Source organism: Brassica napus, chromosome C3 (genome assembly GCF_020379485.1).
Source record: "Brassica napus cultivar Da-Ae chromosome C3, Da-Ae, whole genome shotgun sequence".
In the NCBI taxonomy this organism is placed as follows: Eukaryota; Viridiplantae; Streptophyta; class Magnoliopsida; order Brassicales; family Brassicaceae; genus Brassica; species Brassica napus.
The window spans coordinates 36,407,839-36,432,013 of NC_063446.1; the positions used below are offsets into that span (position 1 = coordinate 36,407,839).

Consider the following 24,175-nt stretch of genomic DNA (forward strand, 5'->3'; position numbering starts at 1 on the left):
GATTGGGTATTAAACGGAGAACCAAAATAGTTTATGTATTTTATAAAAAATGAAAATTAGGTCAAAGATGAGAACTTTTTCTAATTAGAAACGGTATTTAAAAATTATGTTTAATGGGTTGACATTTTTAACTTAGCAGTGTAGTTTTTTTTATTTTCAAAATTTAATGTATTAATTGGCTATCAAAAATATGTAGTATATTAAACGGAAAACTAAGTAGTTTAGATATTTTTATAGCAAATGGAAATTAGGGAGTTTCAAAAAAAAAAAAAAAAAAAGCAAATGGAAATTAGGTCAGATTTTTTTTGGGGATTTTTACTTTTAGATTTTTTAATACTCATAATTTTTTTTCATTGGGTATAGTTTAGTTTGGCTATTTAATACTCAAATAATCGAAGTGTACCAATATATATATATATATATATATATATGTGTGTGTGTATGTATCTATCCAAAAATACACATGAAGACCTAATTATATATATTCAAAACTCGACAATATATTCCAAACACCAAAAATATATTTTAAAACCGAAAAACTAAAAACTATTTAATACATATAACTAGATGTTTCATCCACATATATAGGAGGCGATTGGTTGATATAACAAGTGTCTTTAACTTTAATTTTATTTGCAATCATAAAATTACCAATCATGCTTTATATAGTTTTCAAAAGTCAAGTATAAATAAATAAAGTTGTAACAATCCTTTTCTAAAGTATTTTTAAGTAAGGTGTAGAAAAAAAATGTTAATGTAGGAATTTCTTTCTGTTTTTATTCTTTTCTCATTTAATTTTTACAGTTACATCATATATAAATGTATCAATAAATTATACAGACTAAATTATCCATAATTATATTTTGGACGATCTCCTAATCTCTGAGATCTCCTAGTAAAGACCGAAACATATTTGATGCAAAACGGTTGAACAAATGTGTTTACATATGTTCAATTCAAGATGATGATTTAATGAGGGATTTGACCTTAGACTTGCACAGTGGGCAGAAGTACTATGAGGTTCTTGGCGTTGCTCTATCAAATGCACGCTTTGAAAGGGTTCACACTTATAATGAGTGCGGTTTAGCCATTGATCATGGCGAACGGTGGATTTCCTTCAACATATCCCACTTTGGGTCTAGATCAGTAATATCCCAATGTCCGTGAAATGGTGACATTGGGATCTTTGGTTGTCAAGCATGTTTCTTCTTGCCATCAACTGGATGACATATTCACTAAATCTCTTCCCACAACAGTTTTATCTTCACTTCGGTTCAAATAAGGTGTTGATGTGCACTTACACCAAATTCGAGCAGAGATATTAGACAATCAACACCAGTGGTTCAAACAGAGAAAATCAATTCAGAGAAATCGAGCAAACGATCCTTTACAACAGAAGAGAAAGGAAAAGGCCAAGGTTGCTTACAACATAGAACCAGCCAAGTCACAAAAAAAAAACACCAAGCACAATCAGTTAAGCAGTCAAAACAGCCAGCAATGGTCACAGGCGGATATGCTCTTTAAAGGCAGAGTACCTCAAAATGCAGTGACTACGGCTTGTACTAGAGAAGTGTATGCAATCGAACTGTCTTATCCATTTGCAGCCCTCGTTTGTGAAGATGACTCATGATCATTACACCTGTCCATCTAGCTAGGGCTTACACTCTTTTGAATAAATAAAGACGCAATGTAATCCAGTAAACATTAATAAAACACATTTACAAATGGCACTTGAGGGATAATCCTAATACGATGAACCCGCAGTTCGATTCCGTTGGCCACTAAAGAATTTATAAATGTCGGCATCGCTGTGATCCACAGATTAGTCGGTTGACTTCGATCGCGGACATAACATTTCATCTTCTGTGTTTCAAGGTCTCTCTTTATTCCACGGCTCTTCATCCACTGGATACTAACGAACTGGTATATTTGATCCCCTTCGAAAGCTCCTTTTAAACTTTACAACCCAAGACACTCAAAAGTATACGTACGAAGGCACGGCAAACGAATTATATGACTTGTGTTACTATCCAGTCTGTTAAGTTCTTTTGGGTCGACAAAGCGTAGTATTAATGGGCCGTACAGAATTTAAGCCCAGAATCTGATAGGCCCACGAAGAAGCATAAAGCTTTTATGAAGCTTGACACGATAATTCTTGGTTGGTGGAAAATCGATTCCCATGGCGTCGCTTGGCTCTGCAGGGTTGCTTTCTTCGATACACGACTCGTGTTCGCTTGTTTGCTCCTCGTCGCGTGCCCTTGGTTCCTCATCCGCCAGCTGGCGTTCTTCACCTGGCAATAGGAAGGGTAGAAAATCGAATAATCAGCTGCAAGTTGTGGCTATGGCACCCGAAGAAGAGAAGCTCACTCGTCGCAATCCTCTAGATTTCCCTATTGTAAGTTCCCATCAGTTAGAATTTGGATCTTTCCCACAGTTTCACATTTCAGTTCGCCCTAACATTCGGTGACCGAGAATAAAGAGGAGTTAGGGTTTTAAAGTAGCTATTGGTCGAACTGTTGTGCCATGGTATGATTATTGCCATTTCCTCCATATTTGTGTTACACCTCCATGTTTCTATTACATCGACCTCTTACATTTGTCTGATAAATATAAGAAAACTATATTGGGGAGCTTAAACTATGTTTCTATTTTGAAGCATTTTTGAAATATAATTCAGTTTCATGTTTGTAGGTTTTCAGTTCTGGTTGCATAATACTGTGTTTCAATTTTATTATAAATGAGCTCACTGTTTGGTTATTTCTTTGTCTATCAAGTGTTAACAGTTATATCATTTGTTCTTTGTCGGTGTAAAAACTCCCCCTATTCTTGTTTCTAAAGTGATAGTTAATATTCATCATTTCGTTGCACTGCTCCAGTTGTATTAGAGTGTTATGTAGATTCTTAGTTATAAGGAATCAGTGTACATTCTTTCTCTGTAGTTTTGGTTATGAATACTTGAGAATCTACATGTACGTTAAGAGCATGTTCTTATCGGTTCGAGGATTTGTTCTTGACATTCTCATAATAGAAAATGACACTTGACTTGAAATGCATGCTCCTTTGTTATCTTCTTTAAATTTTTCCTCCATAACTGACGTTAATTTGATTGTGATCTACTGTTAGGAGTGGGAGAGGCCTAAACCTGGGAGAAGGCCTGATATTTTCCCCAAGTTTAGCCCGATGAAGACACCATTGCCACCGCCAATGCCTTATGATCCTCCAGCAGAAGACGAGGAAGAAGAGGAAGAGAAGAAAGAAGAGGAAGAAGAGAACCCTGACCAAGAAGAAGAGGAACAACCTGAGAAGCAGCAATAGATTTCTTATAGTTTGGGAGAAAATAAAAAGGGTTGGAACGTCGAGATCTAAAGAGACTTTCTGTTTCTGATTTTTGTAGTGTTTTTGGAGGAGAAAAAAAGGAACTCATGGTTCTCGTATTTAGTTGTTAGTTTCAGATCTCATACTCATGTACACTATATTTCGTGTAATAATGTCAGTTTTGTCTATCATTCGCAAGTGTATCGAACTTGTTTGTAACTTCGTGCCTAGAAAATGTATCCGGAAGGGTAGAAAATCGAATAATCAGCTGCAAGTTGTGGCTAGAAAATGTCAATTGTAAGAATGTCAAAATAAGTCTAAAAGAAAAAGGCACTCTAACAAGTTTTGTTGTTGATCAATCTATATATAATAGCAAGCCCACAATTTGTGTCCGGTGACATCACCTTTTTTTTATAGGAAAAAAAAATTATAATCTAACGGTGAAGTTATTTAATGGATACAATTTTGTATTAGATGAAGGGTATGACATCATCGAGTCATTTTAGCAAACAACGTCTTCTTCATATCTCTTCAGAGGCGTCCCCTAAATTGCAAAAATTATCTTCACTTAACAGTTGTATCTTTTCACTCTCAGGGTTTCACTGGAACGTCATCATCTTCCTTTAGGAGTTATTTGTTTTCTAAATTTTATATATTGAAGAGATTGTATAGTTTTTCAAACTTGTTTCAAGTTTTCGATGGTTCTCTCTTCTGCTTCTTATCTCCATCCGTCTCCTTTTACATTCAAACCCGTTAGTTTTTTTATGGCAGCAGATCTTTGTGTCTATAGCCCTCTCTGTTTTAGAGATATTTTCAGATTCAGATTAAGGTATTGCTATTTCTCTGTAGTTTGCTTATTATTAAATTTATTGTTCGAGTTTCTCCAATTACCAATATTTTTGCTTTGATACCCTCTGGTTCATTGTTTGATTAGTTTCTGAAGATGTCTTTGGTATCTTTTCAGAATCTTAATTTTTGCACCTATATATAATAGATGGATGGAGTGTATATTCTGGTGTTTTAAAATCTTTCTGATACGTGAGGAGGTATTTCTTCAAGAGAACCAGAGGACATACAAGTGAAAATTACTAATCAAACAAGGAATCAGAGGAGGTATGTCTTCAAGAGAACATTTTTTTGGTACATTATGATTGTTAGTATCTCCACTCAAACATTGTTCTTTAATTTTAAATATTGATCGTGTGGAAATACAAACAATCAGAAAATATATCAGCCGCATCTCCAGAGTGCGCTACCGCCGACTACGGCTTTGCTGCTGCTTCTTAGATGTCCACACGATCAGTATTTTTGCTTAGTTGTCCTATGGTTCATTGTTTGTTTATCATTTCCCTTAATCATTGTTCTCCCATCCAATTTTATTGTCCTACATCTTTTTGCGTCACTTACTGTGGTTTTTTTTTTTGTTATGGAAACAAGTGACTCCCTCTCCAATTTTTTTCCTTGTCTGTTTTCACCACTACCAACTGTCACACTCTCTGAACTTTTCCCTTGTCTTCACCACACCGTAGTCTTGATTTTTCTCTCGCCATCTCTTCTTTTATACGGTCTCCCAACCCACTAATATCCTAATTTACCATGTGGAGTTATTTAATATGAGAAAACATTTTTTTCTTAAGAACTTAATGATCTTCTTTAGTACCGTTTCGCCAAATCAAAAAGGTAATTTTCTTGACCGAATCATCGTTGAAACACAAACAAAAGTAATATTTACAACTCCTAAACTTGTTTCATTTAACAAGAGATTCAAAGAGAAGGGTTAAGATTTTCTGTCCATATGAAGCTGATTGTACCAAGTTTGTTTTGGTCGTCGTCCACGTTAGATAGAACAGATGTGATATAACTGGTTGCATAGAGTGTAGATATGTTTAGTCTAACGAGAGTATAAGATGTTTTCTTCTCACCGAACAATTAGGGTTTATTTCGCGCTTTGGGACCAGATTCAGTCGGGTAAGTGCCTCCTTCCTTTCGTATCATCTGTACATGCGAGAATATTGGTCTTACTGATAATAATTAGGTAGGAGAATTTACTTCTGGTGTATCGAGAGCCTCTTAAATTTTCGGCAAAAGCTGTCTTTAGTCCAAATCATTTTCTTTTGTTATTTTGTTGGTAATCTTAAGCTCAGGGGGAAGTATGGGTTGACTTTTGAAGTTTCGAAGAAACATGTTCACAATTTATGTTTGAATGCCAAGTCTACAGAGATGTGTGTTGAAAAACACAAATATTTTTTGCAAAAATCTTATCAATAATTAATACGAGTGTCTTTCCTTTAATATTTCTTTCTTGATGTTAAACATCTACGTTTATTTCAATCTGTATAACATCTATGTTTATTGCAATCTGTATAACATCTCATTCAAAGATCATATTTTGAATCTACTCAAATTGATTTTTTTATATAAAATTTTATATCAGGCAAACAAAATATGCCAAGAAAAAAAAAATCAATATATTATTTTTGATGAAATTTCAAATTTATTGATCTATAAAAAAATGTTATTTACAAACGCATAATGCTTTTAAATAAAAGAATAGCCTTAGTGTGGTCTGGACATTAAAGTGTGACTTGGAACCATCCTCTTATTAACCCCTCAAATTTGTGGCCCGGTTTGTATCTGAGTGAACACATCCGATTTCTGACTACTTTATCTATGCGTCGTCGCAATTGATCAATAGAGGTCCAATTCTGTTGATGACGCCGTGCATTTCTCTCTCGCCATATGTGATACACTATAGTTTGGAATATCATCTTTGCAAAAATGTAGTCGAGACTCTTCCCTCCCATTTGCTGCAATCGGTTCACACTCCAGATTAATATTTCTTCCCGCAAGCTATCGTTCCAAAGGCTCCCAGATCGTGTATGAGTATGGACATGCGAAGAAGAGATGGTCTCTTGTTTCATCTCTCTCCCCACAAAGCTCACAACCCTGCATTATACCCCATTCTCTCATACGATCTTCTGTTGACAGCCTGTTCCGGACAGCTAACCAGGTGATAAAGAAGTATCGAGGGACCCCTTGTGCGAACCAGACCATTCTGCTCCACTCCGTTTTAGTTCGCTTAACTCTGAGTTGATCCCAAGTCCTAGCAGCTGAGAAAGTAGGTCTGTAGTCATCATCCCCATGTTTTCACATTATAATATTTCTTCCTTTATTAGGTGAAGGGATGCAATTGCCAAGATACTATCGTAAAGATCATGGAATCTCCGGCTTCTCCTTCCTCTAATGTTCCACTCATTACCTGTCACTGCATCACAAACCTTGGCATGTCTCAGTACACCCAGATAAGTGGTGCCAGCTGCTCCTGTGACATCAATAAGTCTCCCCTTAACTAACCAATCATCAAACCATAAATGATTTGTCTTGCCATCTTTAATGTCAATTCTAAGAAACTCACAAGCCACATCTCTTAACTTCAAAAATCAATATATTTAAAAGAAATGAAAAATTGTAATTCAAAATTGCAGATTTTTTTTTTTTTGGAAGCTTAAGTGAATAAGCGAAACCATTTAAATGAATAATTGTAATATATATACGAAAATTTGCGAAAGTTCAAGTAAACCATTGCATTCGTTATTAACTAATGTAACAGTTGTTGATCGATTTTTCACCATTTGATAACAGCCATTGCAGCATGATTAAACATTTGCGCTCTTTTGTTATTTGTAATTTCAAACCGGTTTGTAAATATTGCTGAACCACACGTATTGTAAAAATATTTTCCAGTTTAATTATCTATTATCTCCCAGCTTGAAGGTATAGGAAAATAATAGGTTGTTAGTTAACAAATACATTTCATATTATCTCTCAGCTTTTTTTTTTTGATAAACCCTATCGGCTGATCCGATCGGTCTCGGGAGGAACACACTTAGTGCTACAGAGTGGACTGGCTACCACACTGCCTAATCCGAGTTTGGAATACCTTCCGACTAATGCCAGAGGATGAACCGATCATCTGTTACGATCCACCATGTAAACCACTTGGGCCAAAACCCAAGCCTAGACTAACCAAGTGATGTTAATTTCAATTTACCTAAGGTTTTAATTGGTAACAATCGGAGCCTATCTATGGGAAAACAAGAAAGGATACTGTTTGAGCAGCTTTGACTTGAGTTAAAATCAGTGAGTATTCCACTTAGATCTTACCAAATTTTAATAAGACTAATGCAATAAAAGATGATATGTCTTCTCAGCATGCTTCTTGTACAGCACAAATCTTTGTTCAATCCCGCATTTTTACACTGGACGATCAACGTTGATGAGCAGAAAATCATATCTCTAACATCATATGATCACATCATGAACAAATCACGTGTGGTTATATTTTCAATAGATAGGAGATTGTTTTGGTGGAGACATTGTGTTTTTCAAATACGTAAACAAAAAATAAAATAAAAAGAAATATAAATGTGATTAAAAACCATCTTCGACAGTTTATTATAGAAATATTTAAAAGTTAATTGATAATATCTAATAATTTATTGAACTTCACCATAAATATAATGTGAGAGTGCCGTATAAAATGATTTTAAAATGGTGTAGTAATTTTTTTAATTTATCTTCCTTATACAGTTTATTTTACTTTTGTTTGAATTTCTATGATAGTTTATCAAACAATTGTAAAGTTTGAAACTTAATAAGGTAAATATTTTTAAAATTTTATATTACAATATAATTTAGTAACTAAATGTGGTGAAGTCAATGAAAAATAAGATTTTAAAATATAAAATTTTAGCTATTGTATAAAAATGAAACCTATCTCTAAACTGAAAAAAAATACATTTAGAGTTCATATTAGAAATAGACGAGATTGGTTCTTAGGAAAATTTAATTTAATTTTCTAGGTTGATACTCCCTCGTTTTGTTTTACATCACGTTTTCGAATAATTTTTTTGTTTCTACATATTTGACGTTCTCAGAAAACAATGTAAATTATAGTGACAAAAGACTGCTTTGCCCTGTATTTATTATATCTCATGTGTTTACGATACAAGGTATTCAATTAATATATTCAATTAATAAAAGATATAAAAGATAATGGACTGAGTGTCTTAATCGGTGTGCAAATCTATATAACGTCAAATAAAGAAAAACAGAGGGAGTATTACATATGTGAATTGTTTATGTAGGGTTCATATCAAAAATAAAAGCATATGTTCATTGAAATAATTTAATCTCGTTCTTTTTTTAATTATGCTTTTCTTTTTTTGGTCATCTATAAAAATAATAATAATAATAATTTAAAATATCTTATCTATGGAGAACTCTATGCAACATATATTTAGTATTATAATATTTTATATTCCTATTATTTTTTGCCTAATCATAATTTATTCATTTCGTATTTTTGGATTAGAATACGAGGGAATCTCACTTTTAATGTCTCATCATTCTCTATAAATTTATTTAGTTAAGTGTTTTAGATTATTTTATTTTAAATATGAATTACTTACGATTTACGAAAGAATTGAGATTAAAAAATTAAGGCTTCTATTCATCTATGCACATCTCTTAAAATAGCCTCTTCATTCCCTTAATTACTTTCAACACAACTTGTTCTTCTAAAGTTGTCATTTGTCAATTATATATTGGTAAAACTATCAAATTGTATAAAACTCTATACTATTTGTAAGGCACTTTGTTTCTTTTTTTTTAACGACTGGCACTCTTCCGTTTCTTTAACATAATATACTAACATTAGTCGTCTGCTATTTGATTCTTATATTTTTATAGATGTAAAGATTATGCCTGAGACTTTTATCCGAGATCCAGATTCGATCCAAGATTTTATCCGGATCCGATCCGAAAATCCGGATATCTGGAGGGGCCGAATCCGGATCCGGATAGTAAACTGTTGGATCCGGATATCTTAATTTTTTAGTCCGGATATCCGGATCCGTAAGTTTTATTAATAAATATTTCAAAAATAGTAATACTTATATATAAAAATTAATTTTATTTAATATATTTTCATTTTTATAATAGTATATATAAATTTTATGTAAATTTTGTAATATTATACATAGAAATAATTAAAAACATTATATATATTTTTATTTTTTAATTATTGTGAATATTTTATATATATTAATATTATTTTTTTATTTATATTCAGGATCCAAATCTGGATCCGGATATCCACCGGATATTACAATTTTTACAAGGATATCTGACACCCGGATATCCGAGAACCCCGGATCCGAATAAGGATAGTAAAATTATGGATCCGCCGGATAAGGATCCGGATCCGGATACCTTAAAATTGCCCGTATATCCGATCCGTCCAGGCGTAGTAAAGATATACATTGTAATAATATTCCGGTGGAAACAAGGTCAATACTGATTGTTTACAAATTGTTATTTTGGTTTTTGTTATTTTGCATTTCTTATTTTTAGTATTTAATTTTGTCAATATTTGTTCATAAATTTTTAGTTGATCTGTATTTTAAAATAAAAAAGTAATGTAAAATTAAAATAAGTAAACTTTAAATAATTCATATTAATTTCGTATATGTATATTATATTTCAGATAAAAATATATAGTTAATAAATGTGGGAAATAAATAAAAAAAATAATATTTTTTAGAAAGTAAAAATAAATAATTCTCTCAAATAACTTTTTTAAGTTTTTGTCACAAAAATATCTCTCAAAAAAATAAAATGACCAAAATAGTCTTTTCTTATTTTGAAAATTTTAATATTTATTTTTTATTTTTAAAAATTTGAATTCATCCCCTAAACTCCACTCTTAACTCTAAACCCTAAATCTTAGATTAATTAACTCTAAGGATATAAATGCATATTTAGCCTTTAATAAAACATATTTTGGTTATTTTCCTTCTTAAAGAGTTATTTCTCTGAAAATAAACTAAAAAAGTTATCTAAAAGAATTTTTCTTATATATATTTTATCAAAATAAATAATTTAAATTTTTAATAAAAATATTAATAGCTCGCGCGGATGCGCGGGTTTGTTTCCTGAATTAGTTTCTCATGAACCACGAAACATAACATTATTCTAGAGAAAAACATAACGTATGCTATTCAAGAAACATTGATCATGCATGCATGATCCTTGTCCCCCCCATCCCCCACCCACCTTTCCAAAGTCACAGCGGTTAGGTGGGCAGTTAAGAAATCAGAATATAAAAGAAACTAAGAGTTGTTTATAAAAAAAAAACTAAGAAGAACAAAGATAAAGAAAAGGTGTAGAAAATCATCTAAGTGCTTTCTCACACACATTTGTGTCTTTTACAGTGTTTTGGAGTTCGGTTTCTTCAAATAATGGGGGTAGCGGATTGCCAGTATTGGCCACCCACATGTAGAGACGTGGATATTCTCTCATGGAAATTGTGTGTGGGTAGCAAATACAGACAATCCGTTCTCGCCGTGGTGGCCAAATGGAATCATTCACGTCTTTTCAGGATCTTAATAATCCGCTGAAGGTTGATTCATCTGGGACTCGGATTATTTACGTTCACCAAGTCCGGTTTAGAGGTTTTGTGTGGCTAAGCCGTTGAGTTCTGAATCTGATCTCACTCTACTCTAATCTCTACGCCTATCGTTTGAACCAAACCAGAACCAAACTAAAAATTTTGGTTTTTGATTTATGTTTGGTTATTGGTTTAAACCGATCAACAAATTTTCAAATTAACTTGGTTATGGTTATCTGTTCAGAAATTGATTGGTTCAGTTTTTTTTTAACCAATACGATTCATACCAATTTTTTGAAATGAAAAATAACCAAAATTGCCCAAAATCAAGTAAATTTATACCACTAGTGGTCACGTTTCTTATTCATCTCTGGCTTAGCTTGTTGTTGCCCTCACTTACTTGTATTCCTTCATCAATGGCCACCAATCTCTCCTTCCATTCTCCATCCAAACCATCTTCCCATTTCCAGCTCAAACCCAAACTATCTCCGCCGTTATTCGCGAAAATCTCCTCCTTTCGATGCAGAGCCTCCGTACAAACCCTCGTCGCCGTCGAGCCGGAGCCCGTTTTCACCTCCGTCAAAACTTTCGCGCCGGCGACCGTCGCTAACCTAGGCCCGGGCTTCGATTTCCTAGGCTGCGCCGTCGACGGCCTCGGCGACCACGTGACTCTCCGCGTGGACCCCTCCGTTCGCGCCGGCGAGATCCTTATCTCGGAGATCACCGGAACCGCGACGAAACTCAGCACGAATCCTCTCCGGAACTGCGCCGGAATCGCGGCGATCGCGACGATGAAGATGCTAGGGATCCGATCTGTCGGGCTGTCGTTGGATTTGCACAAGGGGCTTCCTTTAGGAAGCGGTTTAGGTTCTAGCGCAGCTAGCGCCGCCGCAGCCGCCGTGGCGGTTAACGAGATCTTCGGCCGGAAGCTAGGGAGGGAGGAATTGGTCTTAGCCGGTTTGGAATCGGAAGCGAAAGTCTCCGGTTATCACGCCGACAACATCGCGCCGGCGATCATGGGAGGGTTCGTTCTGATTAGAAGCTACGAACCGCTTGATCTGAAGCCGTTGAGGTTTCCTTCGGACAAAGATCTCTTCTTTGTCCTAGTGAGCCCTGAGTTCGAAGCTCCGACCAAGAAGATGAGAGCTGCGTTGCCTACAGAGATTCCGATGGCTCACCATGTCTGGAACAGTAGCCAAGCGGCTGCTTTGGTCGCGGCGGTGCTAGAGGGAGACGCGGTGATGCTCGGGAAGGCTTTGTCGGCGGATAGAGTTGTGGAGCCGACGAGAGCTCCGTTGATACCGGGGATGGAAGCTGTGAAAAAGGCGGCTTTGGAAGCTGGAGCGTTTGGATGCACGATTAGTGGAGCTGGACCGACGGCGGTTGCGGTGATTGACGTGGAGGAGAAAGGAGAAGAGATTGGAGAGAAGATGGTGGAAGCTTTTACGAAAGTGGGGAACTTGAAGTCTGTTGCTTCTGTGAAGAAGCTTGATAAGATTGGTGCTAGGCTTGTCAGTAGCATCTCCAGGTGATGTTTGAGATATTCATATGGTAATAAAGATTCTAAATTTAAACTTGTACCCACTCAAGAGAGAGAGAGAGAGAAAGTATAGAGAGGGCATTGTAAAAATGTGGGCGTCATGGGACGTTTGGGTTCTTACTTTCTTCTGAGACTTTGATTTTAGAGTGGGCATTGTAAAAATGTGGGCGTCATGGGACGTTTTGAGGGATTGGATGTTCAATGATTTACAGGTTTGTGATTTCAAATAAAACTTTTGCAGTTTTCGTGTATTTGGAATATATTGGCTTACGAGTTAAGTTTTGGTTCTCGTTTCAGTTTCTGTTCTGCAATTTATTTATAAAAAAGTTTTGAACTTGAATCTATGAGTATTCTTTAAAATATGCAAAAGCAGACCGTTGGCAACACTTCTGGAGTTCTGGTCTTTGGAATGCGATCAATAAGTGACATTGTCACTATCAGGCCTGATCAATACAAGACTAGAGAGCTAAACGACCTGAAGTCACAGATCACAGCTTTGGACAGGGCCGGCTCAAAAATTTTTACGGGCTCGGGGGCAAAATAAAAAAAGTGACCCTTAACAAATAAATTGAAAATTTGATATTATGGGTACAAGGTAAAATATAATCCTTTTCCTTTGAAAAATAAGCACAACCATAAAATAAAACAGTCTTGCTTCTTTTATAACTTATTTTTTCCTGATAATGAGATTATTTGCTTCTACAAAACCTTCAAAATATTACGTTCAGCAGGCCTTCTTTCAAGGTCAAATTAATTTCTAAAAGTTAAGTAAAATGAAAAGCACACGTGGATTTAAGAATCAAAAATTGAATTGATGAAGCTTAAACTGAAATGGATACCTGGAACAAGAAAACAATCCTCGGAGGTTTTAGAAACGAAAAAAATATTTTGCTCTACCCGAAAAAAATCAGTGATCTTTAAACAAAAAAAAACAGGATAGTAAACAAAATATTATAGATCACTTAGAGAAACTAATCAACTATGCAAGAATCCTTGAAGAATCAACAATTTTCAAATCTTTTAAAATTGTATAGTCACCGGAAATACGAACAATTTTTTTTAGAAGAGAAGAAGACTCTTGATGAAATATACTCATGCTTAAAAAAATTCACATTATGGTAACTACTTTTAATGTTGATTATAATATTTTAATATTAATTATAGTTTGGTAAAAATTTAAACAGATTAACATAAGTAAGATTTTGTTTCCATAAAATTAGATTTTTAATTTTCGTATTTAATAATTTCGTTTTACTAAAGAGTTATATGTCTAGTTTACAAAAAAAAGTTATACTACAACATTTAAAATAAAAAAATTACGGGCCTCTTCCAGCAAATGGGCCATGGACGGTTGCACTGCTGGTCTCTGGTCTTCAGCCGGCCTGGCTTTGGAATGTGATCAACAAGTGACATTGTATCATGTGTAGTGAACAACAAAATAGGCACCAATTGGCATGGGCGTTCGGGTACCCGTTGGCATTCAGATCGGGTTTTTTGGATTTCGGTTCTCTTTTAAAACACCTCCTAGGTCCTTTCTAGTAAATTCGCAAGTATGGGTCGGGTTCGGATATAACACATCGTGTTCGGGTCGGTTTTGTATCACATCATAGAACTCATAAAGTAATCATGTATCATTCGGATTCGGGTTATATCGGATCGGTTCAGATATACCCGAAATAAAATCAAAAATTTAAATGCAAAACATAAGAAATATATACTTATTTATATATAATTAAGTATTTAAGGTAGTTATTTAAATTTTAAATACTTATTGTTAGATACCATATCAAAATAAATATGAAATTGAATATTTGAAGTATATATTCATGTTTCATATAATTATATTGTATATTATTTTGGATATTCGAATCGGTTTTTGTGGATATTTTTTCGGATTTTTCTGTTTTTCGGGTTATCCGTTCGGGTTTGGTTAATAACACTTCGGGTTCGGATATGTTTTGTACCACATTACAAGATCCATTCGGATATTTTTTACATTTTGGACTGGGTACGTATCGGGTTCGGTTTAGATTTCGGGTTATGGATTTTATGCCGAGGCCTTGGCACCAATGTGTGTTCTTTTCGATATCTTTGTATTAAAATCTGCCCAATCTTATTGTTCCTTCTACATAGTTGATTAGTTGAGCAATTTTATAAAGAAAATATCTAGATTTTGGGATTAGGTTTACACTTTTACTTCATAAACAGTATCTAAAAAATATTTAAAATCCAATTGTGTGATTCCACTAATCACACTATAGTCAAAGCTGATATTATATTGGTATCTCATTATTTTGATCTATGATTATTTTCGTAAACAGTGCAGATCTAAAAGGCCCATGGAAAGCCCAACTGGAGAGAGGAGTCGTTATTAAATTCCGGCAACAGTAAGCAGCGAATCATCTGTGCGCCGGCATGGAAACCTAAATAGAAATCAACTTCTTAACACAAAAAAAAAAAAAAAAGATTCGATTTTTCCGCCTAAACCCGTTGCCGAAAGCATGGAACTTTCTTTTCTAGAATTAAAACAGAGCGTTCTGTTTCCTTCTGGGCCTTGTCTTTAGCGTCCGTGAGACGTGGACAAAGGATCGCCATCAGACACGAGAACCCTCCACGTAAGCTCTTTCCCCTTCCTCGTGACGTGTTTCTTCATTTCTGGGTTTTGGGGTTTCCCCTAGAAAACGCCAATGAGCAACTTTTTTTTCTGAGGGCTCACGATTCGAAACGGTCATTATAGAAGATGACAAGTGTCAAGAGGAAACTAGACGATGAACTGGCGTCTCCTTGGTTCTACACCGTTTGTACCATGGGAGGAATGCTCAGTGCTGGAACAACACATCTCGCTATTACCCCTCTTGATGTCCTCAAAGTCAACATGCAGGTTCTTGATTTGTTTCTCTGCTTCTTGATTTCTTGATATGGGTCTTGACCTAATTTGATTTTTGATGCTAAAGATTCTTCAGTCTTGTGTGCTCGAATTGGATCTTCATGATTGAACAGTCTCACTCTTTGTTTCTTGAAATTGGTAATTTGGTAATAAGTCAATTTAGTTTTGAAGCTAAAAATCTCTAATCTTGTTTATTGATCTTTGTGTTGTGTAATGATGTTTAAAACTGCTATTTTTGGCTAGCTTCATTGGTTCATCATGATTGAACAGTCAATGACAGATCACACACTCTCACTTTGCAGGTGAATCCTGTGAAGTACAACAGCATTCCCTCAGGTTTCTCCACACTCTTAAGAGAACATGGCCGTTCCTATCTCTGGAGAGGTTGGTCAGGGAAGCTCTTAGGCTATGGCGTTCAAGGCGGATGCAGATTCGGACTCTATGAATACTTCAAGAGGCTTTACAGCAATGTCTTGCCTAACCACAACAGAACTTCCATATATTTTCTCAGTAGCGCTTCTGCTCAGATATTCGCAGATATGGCCTTGTGTCCTTTTGAAGCTATTAAAGTTAGAGTTCAGACGCAGCCCATGTTTGCAAAAGGGTTGCTTGATGGGTTTCCAAGAGTATATAGAAACGAAGGTCTTGCTGGGTAAGCCCTTGTTCTCAGAATCATTTTGCTTGGCTCTCACTTTGTGTTTGTTTTTTGAGTCTTTATCTCTCCAAATGCAGCTTTCACAGGGGGCTTTTCCCGCTCTGGTGTCGCAATCTCCCATGTAATACATATTCTGCTTTACTCTCTTCGTGCATTGCTTCACTATTTCATTCTGAATATTACCACCTCTCTGTGTCAGTTTGAATTTATTCTATTTTAGACATTAGCTTGAAGATATGAGACAAATATTTGAGCTATGGATGCACATTAGCCTTTTTGGTAAACTTGGTTGTGTTCTCTACCAAAACAGTATCTTATAATTTAGGCCTGCTGTTTCGGTTAGTTTTGTTTTTTTCGGTTTGGGTATTTTTCGGTTTCGGTTAATTAGGTTCGGCCACAATCCCACTGAAATTAACCGCAACTAATTCGGTTCGATTTTTCATTATTTTTGGTTTTATATATTTCCGAAAATAAAAACTTTTTGGGGTTTTGGTTAGATTTCAGTATATATAATTATATTAAAAGTCTGGATAGTTGTGGTTAAATTTGGTTATTTTTGGTTAGTTCGGTTCAGTTATTTTTGTTGATTTCTGTTATTTTCCGTTTTTGGTTTTTCATTTTTATTTTTTTGAAATAGCAAACCAAACCGAAAACCGAGTTATTTTGAAAATCATACCGAACTCAAAACCGTAACCCAACCAAAATTCGGTTCGGACAAAATCTGCAGGCCTATGGTGATATTCTTATTGATTATGTCTCCTATGTGGTTTCAGTTTCTATGGTGATGTTCTCAACGTTTGAGCAGTCAGTGGAGTTTATATATAAGAACATCATCCAGAAAAGGAAGCAAGATTGCTCTAAGTCGCAACAACTCGGTGTCACATGTCTAGCTGGGTACACTGCTGGAGCCGTAGGTACAATCATCTCTAACCCCGCTGATGTGGTTGTTTCGTCTCTCTACAACAACAAAGCCAAGAATGTGTTGCAGGTAGACTCTTAACCATCATTTGATAAATCAATCTTGAAAATCCATTCCACCGAGAAAGTATTCTTGATTGACATTTTGCTTACTGCTTGATGAGCTTCAGGCTGTGAGGAACATTGGGTTAGTTGGCCTTTTCACCAGGAGTCTTCCTGTTCGAATCACCATAGTGGGGCCTGTCATAACCTTACAATGGTTTTTTTATGACGCCATCAAAGTCTTGAGTGGATTGTAAGTAGTCTTCTCTCCAAATTTTCATATTAGAAGCTCTGATTGTCATCTAACCAGTGATTATACGATTGTTGAAAACGTAGCCCTACAAGTGGAGGAGTTGAGAAACCGGTGGATGCAACTAAATTAGCAGTGTGAGGCTTAGAAGAGTAGATTTTTCATGTCAACTTCAGAACCAGAAACTCAAAACATATTATTATGTAAGATTGTTATGCAAGTAGATATCATCTTGTGAGTGTGTCGTGTAGCGGTTCAATGACCGTTTTGATCTGTTTTTTCTTTCACTGCAAATGCATTTGTTCAACCTCTGGATTTGGATTGTAAGTAAAGTGCCAATAATGATATTTTTGAACTTATATATTGGTTATGTTACGGACCATCTCGGCTATCAAAAGAAAGATTTGAGAGAATACTAAACTCCTCTTCATTCATTAATGTTATAGTGCTAAATAGATGTTTGTGTTAGAAATGATTAAATGAATAAAATTTTGGTTGGATTTATGAGTTATCTTCTACGATCTAGATCCGTAATAACAATGTTAATACTGTGCATATATTTATATTTGTGATAACATGAATCTATCACAATTAGGTGATGGTATTATTTCTATATTTTGTATAATAAGTATGTATAATTTGACTTTCTATAAAAAAAAGGGAATGGCAATAATTATCTAAGGAAACAACTGTAGTCCGAAACTAAATTCGTGGTCACGTGCGGAGACATGCGATCATATAATCACTAGCCGACAGTGACATGTCTCACGTCTCTGTCATTCATTGTAAGAAAAGAGAGGATGATGCAAAAAAGGCAAAAAGTGACAATCTTGATCAACCAATCTGAAAAGTCAACATAATAAGTCTTAATTTCTCTTAAAATCAATAGTCGTCAACTGTTTCATTTTGTTAGTTGTTAACTAACTCTTAACTATATGCATCTAACAATAGGTATTATTGTAGTTAAGCTAAGTTGGGCGTTATAAGCACATTCCAACTCTAATAAAGCTACAACGTTTGGCTTATAAATCATTCTCACAAAAATAACTTTTCTTGTTTACAAGATTAACAATTTTAAATTCGCTACTTTGCAAGTTGCAACTATCATTAGACCCAGATGATTAATTAATAATTAAATGGGAAACGAATGAAGAAGGTGAGACGAAACAACGTTTAGGTGATGAGCACTAAGACCCTCTTTCCTCGTTTGCACCAACCTCTCTCCTCCATCATCATAACAAATCCACAAAAGAATAAATCTTTACACTCTGATTGTTGATTCAACGCATCTGCTTACCCATTCTCTCAACAACAGTAATTAGAATTCTTAATCTTAATCCTCATCCTCTGTTCTGCTATTTTGGTACAAGATCCTCTGTTCTGCTATTCAGGTACAAGATCCTCTGTTTTTGTTATGTTTCTTTTTATTATAGATTCCTCATTTATTTTTTCTTTTGATTATTTTTGGTAAATGGTCGATGAACAAAATTTTATGATTTATGATGCTTGATCTGATGTGGGTGATCTGATCTCATTCCAAGTTCGAAGCTTCTGAAAAACATTGCTTCTCTTTTTTTTGATTTGGGTTTCTTATCTATTTTTTTTCTCCATTAATAGTGTTTGTTGGATGAAGAGAAGAAGAAGAAGCTGAAAATTGTGAATATAAAGTTTCATGGGCAATTCATGTCGTGGTTCTTTCAAGGACAAAGTCTACGAGGGTAATAATAGCCGTCCCGAGGAAAATTCAAGAACCACCACCAACGATCATTCTCCGACCGCAGAACAAGACTTCCCCAAAGAAGATTCGAACAACAATCCAGCTCGTGTAAAAGAACCTTTTATACGGCGTAACATGGACAATCAAGCTTACTACGTTCTTGGCCACAAGACTCCTAACATCCGCGATCTATACACCTTGAGCCGCAAGTTAGGACAAGGACAATTCGGGACGACGTATCTTTGCACCGAGGTCGCCACAGGTGTTGACTACGCTTGTAAATCTATATCCAAGAGGAAACTGATCTCCAAGGAAGATGTTGAGGATGTTAGGAGGGAGATTCAGATAATGCACCATTTGGCGGGTCACAAGAACATTGTTACGATCAAAGGAGCTTATGAGGACCCTTTGTATGTTCACATTGTGATGGAGGTTTGTGCTGGTGGTGAGTTGTTTGATAGGATTATTCAGAGAGGGCATTACAGCGAGAGGAAAGCTGCCGAGCTGACCAAGATTGTTGTCGGTGTTGTTGAGGCGTGCCATTCTCTTGGTGTCATGCATAGAGACTTGAAGCCTGAGAATTTCTTGTTGGTTAATAAGGATGATGACTTTTCTCTCAAGGCCATTGATTTTGGTCTCTCTGTTTTCTTCAAACCAGGTAATGTCGTATCTTGTTTAGTGTCAAAGCATCTTAGGTAAACTGTAGAGCTTGATCTATAGAGTTTTCATTTTGCTTTGCCTAAATGTGTTATTTATTTATTTATTATAATTTTAGGCCAAATATTCAAGGATGTAGTTGGAAGTCCATACTATGTTGCTCCAGAGGTTCTTCTAAAACATTATGGTCCAGAAGCTGATGTGTGGACTGCTGGTGTTATTCTCTATATTTTACTAAGTGGTGTCCCTCCCTTTTGGGCAGGTATGCGTTACGCTAAAAATGTGCTTCTCTTAATTCCATAAACTAGATTTTTTTTTTGAATTAATGTTAAATTGATTAAAAGTGAAAACTGTTTTTTTTTCCAACTTTATTCCTAGAAGATTTCTATATCTTTCCTTACAAACTTAGATCACCATATAAACTAGGATTTCCTGAAGTTTGTTTTTTGTGTGTTTTGGAATCAGAAACACAACAAGGAATATTTGATGCTGTCTTGAAAGGGGATGTCGACTTCGAGTCAGACCCATGGCCTGTTATATCCGACAGTGCTAAAGATCTGATCAGCAAGATGTTATGCTCTAGACCCTCTGAACGCTTGACCGCTCATGAAGTCTTGCGTGCGTATTCATTTTATCTTGAATGAGTGGTAACATTTGTTTGGCAACCACACAATATAAGACTATATATCTATCGTTTGTTCAGGCCATCCATGGATCTGTGAGAACGGAGTTGCACCAGATAGAGCACTTGATCCGGCTGTTCTGTCTCGTCTCAAACAGTTTTCTGCAATGAATAAATTAAAGAAGATGGCTTTAAAGGTGACTGAGCTTTGTGTTTTGGAACTTCGTCTTCCACATTCATTTGAGATTAACTAATATTACTTAATTATGGTTAATCAGGTGATAGCTGAGAGCCTCTCGGAAGAAGAGATTGCAGGTTTAAGAGCAATGTTTGAGGCAATGGATACCGATAACAGCGGTGCAATCACTTTTGATGAACTCAAAGCTGGATTGAGAAGATATGGCTCAACGTTGAAAGACACTGAGATCAGAGATCTTATGGAAGCGGTAATAGTGCATCCTTTTATTATACACTACTTCATGTCGCTATATAAGACAGGTAATGACAATAGTCTTGTTGTTGTATCTTAGGCTGATGTTGACAACAGTGGTACAATAGACTACAGCGAGTTTATTGCAGCTACTATCCATCTGAATAAACTAGACAGAGAAGAGCATCTTGTCTCTGCGTTTCAGTACTTTGATAAAGATGGAAGTGGTTATATTACCATTGATGAGCTGCAACAATCGTGCGTCGAACATGGGATGACCGATGTTTTTCTTGAAGATGTAATCAAAGAAGTCGATCAAGACAATGTAACGCTTTGATTCTTCACATGTTTTTGTCTTCACATGTTTTGTCTCTTTTCAAGCTGGCATGTTCTTTTTTGTTACAGGATGGAAGGATTGACTATGGAGAATTTGTTGCGATGATGCAAAAGGGAAATGCTGGTGTTGGGAGACGTACAATGAAAAATAGCCTAAACATCAGCATGAGAGATGTGTAGGCACATAGACAATACATATCTGTCTTTGGAACATTTTCTCGGTGAGGAGGCAAATGTTTCCACGGAATCAATGTTTGCAATCTTCAATCATAGAGAAGGCTGAAGGGAAAACTGGATTCATAGGTGCAAGAAGGCAGCTTAATCCCTTGAAGGTTTGAGTTTAAAATGTAAAAGAAAAACAACTGTTTCATCAGTAGCTGGGAGACTGTTTCTATTGTCTCTCTGTTTTGTTTGTTTGTAACGATTGTTAAAAGTTTGGTGAGCTTTGTTTCATCTCCATTGTTTAAAGCTTTGACCAATTTTAGGGTTTTGAGAGATCAATCATCTTCAATCTAATAACAAGTGTGAGTGTTATATAAGTTGTGTGATTTCTAAAGCATATTTCTAATTTAATTTATGTAACGACACGGCAACGAGAGTAATATAAAGTATAAACAGTGTGCTTCAAGCCGAGGTCTACAGCCGAATACACAAAACATATACCTATGAACACACAAACATATTACATGCATATGCATGTATGAAAAGAACAATAATTGAATGTGGAATATTATAGAGCTAATAAGTCTCAATAATGTCATCAAAGTGATGTCTTGGAACCAAAGTTCAAGTTGTTCGAAACAGATCAATCATACGTTTTCTCCCAATATGGTTAGATTGGAACGTGACAGGGAAACCGGAAACCCGTGTGCTCCCACTGGTTAATAATCTACTGTAGCATGTTATACTCTTCACGGTTCTTCACACTATATCATTGAATTATTTTATGTTACCTTTCATTTGGTATATATTCCATAAAATGGTCAAATTGAATTCACCCTTATACAATATATTAAAAAAAGGAATATTATTAACAATTAACCTTAAACATCCTACTATATATTAATTGAGAACTCACTTAATTGACTTTTGCTTAGATGTCATTCATACGTAAAATTTAGAATTAATTATCTTAATTTGATTGGTTGTTGGTATTTTTTAATTTTCATTTATTTAATTATAATTTTAAAACGGAAACTAATCCTAGAACTACCTAACCTAATCTATATTACCATATATACAATTAAACATTTTAAAGATAGAAGAATTAACATAATTTGTTTATAGAAACAATTCAATATCATAAATTACATTATAGAAATTTAGAATATACATATAATACATATGATATGATAAAAATAATTATAAAAACGATTTAAAAAATATTTCTTTTATAGTCGATACAATAAATCATATATTACAGAAAAATAATTAACCTAAACCTAATAATATTTTTATACTCACTATATATATATATATACTTTTCTAAAAAAATGATTAGTTTTGATACTTAATATAAACTTAATCTTAATACTTAATATTAATGTGAGTATATAAATAATTAACCTAAACCTAATAATAGTTTTGATTATTATATGATTATAATAAAAATGAATCTCACATTAATATTAAGTATATATGTCTAAGATAATGACATCATGTTATTTACATTTTAGATATTATTTCCTGATATAATTAGTCAATAGTATTTAATTAAAATAGGTATGTATTAAAGTAACTTTCTAAAAAATGGAAGCAATACTTTTAAGAGATAATACTTTTGAATAAATCAGTGTTTGTAAAGAGAGTGTGATGATTGAAGAGAATTTAAAGATGCATGTTTTGGTTAACCAATTTTGAGTGTTATGTTAAACACTAAATCAAAAATGTGTGAGAAATTGTGATTTGACAAAATTATGGAAATTTTGTAATTTTTTTACTTCTGAATAAAATAAAAATGGTAGAAAAAATAATGCGAATATAGAAAGAAATATGAAATAACTTTTTATTCATTAATCTTTGTTTTTTTATTAATCACAAATTATGTCATAAAAAGACATTTGGAAACTTATATTAAAATTTATAGAATATTAGAATTATCACTATATCTCAATAATCTTCTAACATTATACGATATCAAGATTTTTGATTTTCAAACTATTTAAAATGAAAATGTTATTTTTAATAGCTATTATTATTACTCAGAATTATAAAATTATAAACATAATATATAATTTTTATACAATATTTATACCCGCGAAATCGCGGGCAACCACCTAGTAAATTATTATACTGAAGTGTGAGGATAACATGCTTTCTCACTTCTCTAAACTAAAAAAAACATTTTTTACTAAATTAATTACTAAAAATATCATTGGTCAATACCAATTATACATAATATTATATAGATGATACAAAACAGAGTTAAAATGATCAAATTAGATTTCATTAAAAAATCAAATAACAATTATACTTCTTTACTATAAATGTATTTACAAGCATCATGGTGGGTGATGGAGTTACACTTGGAGCATTCGGACAAGGGTTACTGAATTTTCTCGAAATTATTATTTACTTTAATTCACGTTACAACAACATACCCTTATAGTAAGAAATCATTTACATCGAAGTGAGTTCTACAACTAGAAGAATGAACACAATCTAAAGAACAGAAACATACATCTTTCCCACTGATCATAAAAACCAGTTTGTCTTGGCAGATACGGTGACATGTATGACAAATCGACCGAGAAACACTACTGTTTGTAGTAATCTGTATAGTGAGACCATCCACTTTGATCCTATGACTAGGTTTCAGATAAGGATATTTCCCTATCATGCATCCAATATGTAGAGTGGTGATGCAATCGTGGCAGATGTAGTACAACATCTCTACATTTATTTTTTCTTCGCATATCTCACACCATGATAATTTCTCAAACCTAGTGTTACTTTTATCACAATATAGAGTGAGTGGATGAAAGTCATGCTTGTATTTTACCAATCTTGGTAAAGTCACACATTTGAAATCCAAAGGAAAATAGCACGTGGGACAGTGTACCACATTCTTTAAACGTTGATCACAACCCATGCACGAATATTCAAAATTTGAAAATGTATAAAAGAGAAGGTGTGGAGGGTGGGCTATATGGTTCAATGGATCCGCAAATGAAGCACAAATTACATCCATCTGGAACCCACAATCCTTTTGACTACACTGATACATGAATCCACAAGATTCTCGGAGGCATACAGAGCAAGTGAAGAATCCCTCTTCGATATTCATCATGTCAATTTGTAAGAATCCCTCTTTTGTATGCTTTTGCTTTACTTGGACAAAATTAAAGGTCCCAAAT

At 34.4% G+C, this 24,175-nt stretch overlaps 4 protein-coding genes across 7 annotated transcripts; all 4 read left to right on the top strand.

Moving 5' to 3' along the window:
• The first annotated feature begins 2,122 nt into the window (after window positions 1-2,122).
• On the top strand, window positions 2,123-3,506 carry LOC106382056 (troponin T). Its single transcript, XM_013822017.3, has 2 exons — window positions 2,123-2,395; window positions 3,124-3,506. The coding sequence occupies exons 1-2, from the start codon at window positions 2,180-2,182 to the stop codon at window positions 3,313-3,315; spliced, it is 408 nt and encodes a 135-aa protein (XP_013677471.1). The 5' UTR covers window positions 2,123-2,179; the 3' UTR covers window positions 3,316-3,506.
• A 7,604-nt stretch (window positions 3,507-11,110) lies between these two features.
• Window positions 11,111-12,556, top strand: LOC106382058 (homoserine kinase). The gene has a single exon (XM_048751193.1). The coding sequence runs from the start codon at window positions 11,182-11,184 to the stop codon at window positions 12,295-12,297; it is 1,116 nt and encodes a 371-aa protein (XP_048607150.1). The 5' UTR covers window positions 11,111-11,181; the 3' UTR covers window positions 12,298-12,556.
• Window positions 12,557-14,698: 2,142 nt separating this feature from the next.
• LOC106382059 (mitochondrial phosphate carrier protein 1, mitochondrial) lies at window positions 14,699-17,439 on the top strand. Of its 4 annotated transcripts, none has more exons than XM_013822019.3 (7): window positions 14,699-14,920; window positions 15,043-15,186; window positions 15,495-15,844; window positions 15,925-15,968; window positions 16,621-16,835; window positions 16,936-17,060; window positions 17,144-17,439. In XM_013822019.3, exons 2-7 carry the CDS (start codon window positions 15,046-15,048, stop codon window positions 17,196-17,198), a joined length of 930 nt encoding a protein of 309 aa, XP_013677473.1. In that variant the 5' UTR covers window positions 14,699-14,920; window positions 15,043-15,045; the 3' UTR covers window positions 17,199-17,439. The 4 variants fall into 4 exon arrangements, with proteins under 4 accessions (XP_013677473.1, XP_013677475.1, XP_048607152.1 ...); XM_013822021.3 differs by having other exon boundaries at window positions 14,704-14,920; window positions 15,046-15,186; XM_048751195.1 differs by having other exon boundaries at window positions 14,709-14,920; window positions 15,015-15,186.
• Window positions 17,440-18,136: 697 nt separating this feature from the next.
• On the top strand, window positions 18,137-21,358 carry LOC106389461 (calcium-dependent protein kinase 6-like). Its single transcript, XM_048751194.1, has 8 exons — window positions 18,137-18,448; window positions 18,675-19,432; window positions 19,550-19,693; window positions 19,897-20,049; window positions 20,135-20,250; window positions 20,332-20,499; window positions 20,584-20,808; window positions 20,889-21,358. The coding sequence occupies exons 2-8, from the start codon at window positions 18,730-18,732 to the stop codon at window positions 20,997-20,999; spliced, it is 1,620 nt and encodes a 539-aa protein (XP_048607151.1). The 5' UTR covers window positions 18,137-18,448; window positions 18,675-18,729; the 3' UTR covers window positions 21,000-21,358.
• The last annotated feature ends 2,817 nt before the right edge of the window (window positions 21,359-24,175 follow it).

Bases quoted from the DNA above. Each gene is read 5' to 3' on its own strand.
- LOC106382056 (XM_013822017.3), top strand. From the start codon at position 2,180: ATGGCGTCGCTTGGCTCTGCAGGGTTGCTTTCTTCGATACACGACTCG. The intron at 2,396-3,123 runs GTAAGTTCCCAT...ATCTACTGTTAG, and splicing joins ATCCTCTAGATTTCCCTATT to GAGTGGGAGAGGCCTAAACC.
- LOC106382058 (XM_048751193.1), top strand. From the start codon at position 11,182: ATGGCCACCAATCTCTCCTTCCATTCTCCATCCAAACCATCTTCCCAT.
- LOC106382059 (XM_013822019.3), top strand. From the start codon at position 15,046: ATGACAAGTGTCAAGAGGAAACTAGACGATGAACTGGCGTCTCCTTGG. The intron at 15,845-15,924 runs GTAAGCCCTTGT...CTCCAAATGCAG, and splicing joins AGAAACGAAGGTCTTGCTGG to CTTTCACAGGGGGCTTTTCC. The intron at 15,969-16,620 runs GTAATACATATT...ATGTGGTTTCAG, and splicing joins CTGGTGTCGCAATCTCCCAT to TTTCTATGGTGATGTTCTCA.
- LOC106389461 (XM_048751194.1), top strand. From the start codon at position 18,730: ATGGGCAATTCATGTCGTGGTTCTTTCAAGGACAAAGTCTACGAGGGT. The intron at 20,500-20,583 runs GTAATAGTGCAT...GTTGTATCTTAG, and splicing joins TCAGAGATCTTATGGAAGCG to GCTGATGTTGACAACAGTGG. The intron at 20,809-20,888 runs GTAACGCTTTGA...TTTTTGTTACAG, and splicing joins AAGAAGTCGATCAAGACAAT to GATGGAAGGATTGACTATGG.